Here is a 6,508-nt window from a genome sequence, read left to right as displayed (position 1 = left end):
AAGAATCGTGCGCAAGGGTGGGAAAAAATGGTACTGGGAGACCGAAGGAAGATGGAAAGAAGAAGTGAAAGAAGAGAGGAAAAAAGAGGATGAGAAAAACCACACAGAAGAGGCGAGAGTTGGCCTACTGCTCCACTCACTGCTTCTGCTCCACCCTCTGCTTCTGCTCCACCCTCTGCTTCTGCTCCACCCTCTGCTTCTGCTCCACCCTCTGCTTCTGCTCCACTCTCTGCTTCACACTTAGGTCACGGCCATCACTCTTATCCCTGATGCATCATACTAAAACGAATTATTTATGGTCTGAGAAACATACTAAGCTTCTCTCAGCCTAAAATATCAGCCAGCAGAGGAATGGGGAATGCAGATGAAATAGTAAGAATTTTGTGAGCAGAGGGAAGTGAAAAGGTGATGAATAATAATCAGTGTGCGCAAATAAACTGATAAGGCACACACACACACACACACACACACACACACACACACACACACACACACACACACACACACACACACACACACGGAATATTAACAAGCCGTGTTCACATATAGGCTGATAAGACAGAGGCGTCAGAGATCTTCCTAAGACTGCCTTCTCGGTGGCCTTAAATGCTGACTTACCGAAGGGACCGAACCCGGCTCTTCCCTGCTCCCACGTCCACCAGAACCGCTCGTTGTAGTTGATCGTCTCCCCGGCCAGGGCTCCGTGGGGCTCCTCCAGGGCTGGGGATGGGGTTAGGTGGGGTTAGGTGGGGGTTAGGTGGGGTTAGGTGAGGGTAGATAGGGGTAAGGTGGGGTTAGGTGAGGTTCAGTGGGGTTTAGGTGGGGTTGGATGGGGTTAGGTGAGGGCTGGATGGGGTTAGATGGGGTTAGTAGGGGTAGGTGAGGAGTAGGTGGGGTTGTGGGATTTAGGTAGGGTCGGATGAGACTAGGTGGGGTTAGGTGAGGTTCAGTGGGGGTTAGTGGGGGTAGGTGGGGGTTAGGTGGGGTCAGGTGGGATTAAGTGGGGTTTAGGTGGGGCTGGGTGAGGTTTGGTGGGGTTTGGTGAGGGTTAGAGATATTTATTTTTTCCTTTCAATATAACGACCTATTTTTACATTATATGATGCCAAGGAAATATATGACTGTGTGTGTGTGTGTGTGTGTGTGTGTGTGTGTGTGTGTGTGTGTGTGTGTGTGTGTGAATGTTCGAGGGAGGGAAGCCAAACTACAAAGGGAGGGGGACATGGAGGTGATATGTTTGTGGTCACCCCCTGTGTGACTGAGGCGTCTGGCAGTAGAGAGGTAGACAGACAGATAGATAAAAACAGAGATGGAGGCTATATCTATCTCCTTCAGTTAAAATAAAATCGTCTGGAGATATAAATGACTGAACAAAAAAATAGGTCATTGGAGGGAACTGGTTGAGTGAGATTTAAAAGGTCAACTCTCTCTCTCTCTCTCTCTCTCTCTCTCCATATATCTACCTTCCTATCTGTATTCCTATCTATCCCTCCATATATCCATCCATCCAATCAGATAACCTTCCTTCCTCCTGTCTATCTATCTTTCAGTCTATATCTTAGCCTTCTATCTATCTGTATGGATCTACCCCCCCCCCCTCTCTCTCTCTCTGGGCTACACAGGAATCATCATCGCTACCGGAAAAGAGGTTTCAACGCAATGTTTTTTTTACCATGTTTTTTAGACTACTCTCTCTCTCTCTCTCTCTCTCCCCTTGCTGTCTGACATTTACGTGCTATCCATCCATTTATTTCTGTCACAGCCTTTCCCCTCTTACCCCCCGCTCTCTCTACTTACCTACCCATTTACTTACCTACCTACCTATCTTTCGTTATCTATCTACCTATTTATCCATCCATCCATCTATCTATCTATTTATCCATCTATCCATCTACCTGTCAATCCATCTGTCCAACAATCCATCCATCCATTTATCTAACAACCGATCCATCCATCCATCCATCCATCCATCTATCAATCCATCAATCCATCCAACCATCCATCCATCTATCCATCCATCCATCCATCCACCCATCCATCTATGACACTCACCCTTCAGTGTAATGTTGACAGATCGTAGACTCATCTTCACCCCCACTGTTGCGTATATCTCGTCCCCTGTCCCGGCTTTGTAGGCTGTGTGTGTATCCAGCGAGCCTACCTCCCACTCCTGGCCGAAATTGCAGACTGGGGGAGAAAAACGAGGTGTTAGGAGGTGTTAGGATAGAGGTAGGAGGTGTTAGGAAAGAGGTAGGAGATGTTAGGAGAGGGGTAGGAGGTGTTAGGAAAGAGGTAGGAGGTGTCAGAGAGGGGTTGGAGGCGTTAGGAAAGAGGCAGGAGGTGTTAGGAAAGAGGTAGGAGGTGTTAGGCAAGAGGTAGGAGGTGCTGAGAGGTGTTAGGAAACAGGCAGGGTGTTAGGAAAGAGACAGGAGGTATTAGGAAGTGTTAGGAGGTGTTAGGAAAAGAGGCAGGAGGTGCTGAGAGGTGTTAGGAAAGAGGTAGGGTGTTAAGAATGAGGCAGGAGGTGTTAAGAAGTGTTAGGAAAGAGGTAAAAGACGTTCGGAAGTGTTAGGTGTAATGAGCTGTTAGGAGGGGTTAGGAAATAGATAGGAAGTGTTAGGTGTTAGGCAAGAGGTAGGAGGTGTTAGAGAGGTATTGGGAAAGAATTAGGTGCTTGGTACAGGGGTAGGGGGAAAGTGTGAAGTGTGCCAAAGGTGAGAAATGAGGAGGCAAGAATATGACAACTCAAAACTACAATGAAAATAAAAAAAAATAATAATCCCAATATTACTCATGAACGATCAAACAGACATGAAGAACTTAACATGAAAAAAAAAAAATAGAGATATAAACCAAATCAATCTGACTTGTAAATTATCTAATAAATATGTAGATATGATAAATATAATATGGACTAGTTATATGCTCTTGCACAGTTTTACACACACACACACACACACACACACACACACACACACTCTCTCTCTCTCTCTCTTTCACACACACACACACACACACACACACACACACACACACACACACACTTACCCATGATCACCAAACCGATGCCCAGCGTCAGAGTGGCCCTGATCAGGATGCCAAGTTGCTGAAAAAGAAAATAAAAATTGCTGAAAAAATTGCTGAGAAAAAACAAAGAATTGCTGAAAAAGAAAATACGAGATGCTGAAAAAAAAAAAATTGAAAAAGAAAATAAAAATTGTTGAAAAAATTGCTGGAACAAAAAATACAATTTGCTGAAAAAAAAAAAAGCTGAAAAAGAAAATAAAAATTGGAGAAAAAAAAAGCTGAAAAAGAAAATAAAAATTGGAGAAAAAAAAAGCTGAAAAAGAAAATAAAAATTGGAGAAAAAAAAAGCTGAAAAAGAAAATAAACATTGCTGAAAAAATTGCTGTAAAAGTACTACTGAAAAAACTGTTAGAAATAAAAACTGCTAAAAGAAACTGTTGAAAAAAAATCTTTAAAAACTGCTGGAAAAACAATGCTAAAAAAAACTGCTGGAAAAATAAAAGCTCAAAAAAACTGCTGGAAAAAATATAAACAGCTAAAAAAAAACTGCTGGACAAAATATAAATTGCTAAAAAACTGCTGGAAAAATAAAAACTGTTGGAAAATATAAAAACAGCTGAAAAAAAAAATGCTGAAACAAAAGAATTTCAGAAAAAAATTGATCAAAGAAAATAAATGTTGAAAAAAGGCTGAAAAAAAAAGAAATGCTGAAAGAAAAACTGCTAAAATGGAAAATAAAATTGCTGAAAAAATATAGGAAAATTAACGAAAAACTGCCCAAAAAAAGGTTGAAGAGAAACTACTGAAAATATATAAATCGAAAGCAGCTGGAAAAAAAACAGCAAAAGATAATACTGAAACTCTCTCTCTCTCTCTCTCTCTCTCTCTCATTTAAGTTCATTCTCTCTATAACTTCCCAATCTCTGTTTCTGTCTCTACCTGTCTATCTGTCTGTCTGTCTGTCGGTCTCTCATTTAAGTTCCATTTTTCTATAACTTCCCAGTCTCTCTCTCTCTCTCTCTCTCTCTCTCTCTCTCTCTCCTTACCTTCGTCCATCCCTTAGCGCATCCGGGCACAATAACGCAGAAGGCGATGAAGACGGAGAGGAAGGCAGTGCACCAGCCCACATACAGCACATCTTGGGTCACGGGGGTCTTGGCGTCGGGGTAGAGGGTTGGGAAGGGCGGGGATCGAAACCCGTCAAAGTACCCGGAAGCTGGGGGTTGGTAGGTCATGCTGGGTCGAGACTGGAATGAATGAATGAATGAATGAATGATACGTAGATGGATAGATACATACACAGTTAAACAGATAGTCAGATGGATAGATAGATGGACAGACAGATAGATAAACAGACGGATGACAGGCAAGTAGACAGACAGACAGACAGATTAACAGACAGACAGACAGATGGACAGATGTAGTCAAAGCATATGGACCAAATCCCAAAACTCACAAATGAAAGTAAACAGAGACAGACAGACAGACACAGATACACAGATAGACAGACAAATGGATAGATAGATAGACGGATAGATAGCTAGAGTCAAAGCACGTACGCCAGATCCCCAACCCAAGAAGAAGAAGAAGAAAAGACACACAAACACTTGGATCGCGTCACGCACCCTCAACGTAAACAATGAATCCGACACAAATCCGGGCCGAATACACGAACGCTGGCCACACCCACAAGAAAGTGAGAAAGAAAGAGAGGAAGAAAGAGAGGCAGGAAATGAGAAAGAAAGAAAGCAGTAAAGAAAGAATGTAAGAAAAAGAGTAAGCAGGAAAAAGAAGAGGGATGAATAAATTAACGGGAAAGAGTAAGAAAGAAATAGAAAGAAAAAGACAGAGGATGTAAGAAAGAAAAGGGATGAGAAAAATTAATGCAATGAAGAAAGAAAGTGAAAAAGACAGAAAGGAACTGAGAAAGAAAGAAAACAAGAAAGAATGTAAGAAAAGGAGTATGCAAGAAAAAGAGGAAGGATAAATAAATAAATAAGAGAAAGTAAGAAAGAAAGAGAAAGAAAAAGAGAATGTCAAAAAGAATAGAAAAAGAAAGAATGAATGCAATGAAGAAAGAAAGACTGCGGGAGAGAAAGAAGAGAAAGAGAAAGTAAGAAACACAAAGAAACAAAGAAACCTGATTATTCTTTTCCTCTGGATGCAATATTTTTCTGCTTGTATTTTTTTTTTTCCGCATAAGCAATAAATCCGACAAATCCGGACCAACTACGCGAACGCCTCTCTCTCTCTCTCTCTCTCTCTCTCTCTCTCTCTCTCTCTCACACACACACACACACACACACACACACACACACACACACACACACACACACACAAGCCTTGATAATTCCTTGATAAGTTCTTTTGTTTTTCTAATCGAACTTTTTTTCTTTCTTTTCTTGTCTGGAGCTTTTCTTTCTGGATTTCTTAGCATTTTTTTTTTCTTTCCCTCAGCAGCATAAACACTAAATCCGATGCAAATCCGGAGCGGCTATGCGAACACTACAACACCTGTCTCTCAAAAATACAGTTTTACGAGTCTTTGTTTTTGGATTTCTCTCTCTCTCTCTCTCTCTCTCTCTCTCTCTCTCTCTCTCTCTCTCTCTCTCTCTCTCTCTCTCCCACACACACACACACACACACACACACACACCTACCTCTCAGAAAAACACCTCGAAGATTTAGTTTTTCTGAATCCGGCTGCGTTTTTTTATCCCTCCTCCTCTCTCTCTCTCTCTCTCTCTCTTTCTTTCTTTCTTCCTGCCTTACGTTCCTCTGTTTCACCTCAATCTTACTGACGAAGGTGCAAGAGGAGGAGGTGGAGGGAGCAGTGGAGGAATGGAGGAAAGAGATGGAGGAATGGAGAGAAAAATGCCTCCTTCTGTTTTTGCTCCCCGTACAAGTGTGGCAATATCGTGGCTGGAGGACAGAAAAGGAGGGGCCGGATGGAGGGATGGAGGGAGGGAGAGGGAGAGGAAATGGAGGGAGGAGGAGTTGGAGGAGTGAGAGAGGAGAGATGGGAGGGGTAGGAGAGAGAGGAGGGGCAGGAGAGGGGTGAATGGAGAGAGGGAGAGAGATAATGAAGAAAAACAAGCGAGAGGGAAGATTAACAGACGGTTGGATGGAAGGAGGGAGAGAGAAAGAGAGAGAGAGACGGGGGGTTGGGAAATAAGAAATAACACCCATCCGGTCACACTCCTCTCTCTCTCTCTCTCTCTCTGTCTCATAAGCCTCCCTTCTCTTGTCTCACGAAAATAAAACTCTACTCTTTATTTCTCTCACTCGCAGTTTCCTCCCAGACATTCCCTCATTTTTTTTCTCTCTAACTCTAATCTCTCTTTCTCTCTTTCATTCCCCACAGAAATAATCTTTCTAAATGAGATTGCCTTTCCTTCTTTCCTCCCTCTTTCCCTCCCTCCCTCTCTCTCTCTCCCTCCCTCTCTCTCTCTCCCTCCCCCCTCTCTCTCTCTCTCTCTCT

General features: G+C 42.6%; 1 protein-coding gene across 1 annotated transcript in view; it reads right to left on the bottom strand.

The window, feature by feature from the left end:
- LOC145409662 (dual oxidase maturation factor 1-like) overlaps positions 1 to 4,270 on the bottom strand; it is a 13,402-nt gene extending 9,132 nt beyond the window's left edge. The window contains exons 1-4 of the mRNA XM_080280014.1: positions 4,074 to 4,270; positions 3,049 to 3,106; positions 2,053 to 2,187; positions 619 to 720 (exon numbers count right to left, since the gene is read on the bottom strand). Of these exons, the coding sequence (XP_080136140.1) occupies positions 619 to 720; positions 2,053 to 2,187; positions 3,049 to 3,106; positions 4,074 to 4,262 (484 nt within the window). The 5' untranslated portion in view covers positions 4,263 to 4,270. The remainder of the gene's footprint in view (positions 1 to 618; positions 721 to 2,052; positions 2,188 to 3,048; positions 3,107 to 4,073) is intronic.
- Positions 4,271 to 6,508: the final 2,238 nt, after the last annotated feature.

Source organism: Coenobita brevimanus, chromosome 82 (genome assembly GCF_032717465.1).
Source record: "Coenobita brevimanus isolate Jiangsu-jjx chromosome 82, ASM3271746v2, whole genome shotgun sequence".
Taxonomy (NCBI): domain Eukaryota; kingdom Metazoa; phylum Arthropoda; class Malacostraca; order Decapoda; family Coenobitidae; genus Coenobita; species Coenobita brevimanus.
The sequence above is the reverse complement of the archived record's forward strand: the minus strand, read 5'-3'. Positions and strand labels throughout refer to the sequence as shown.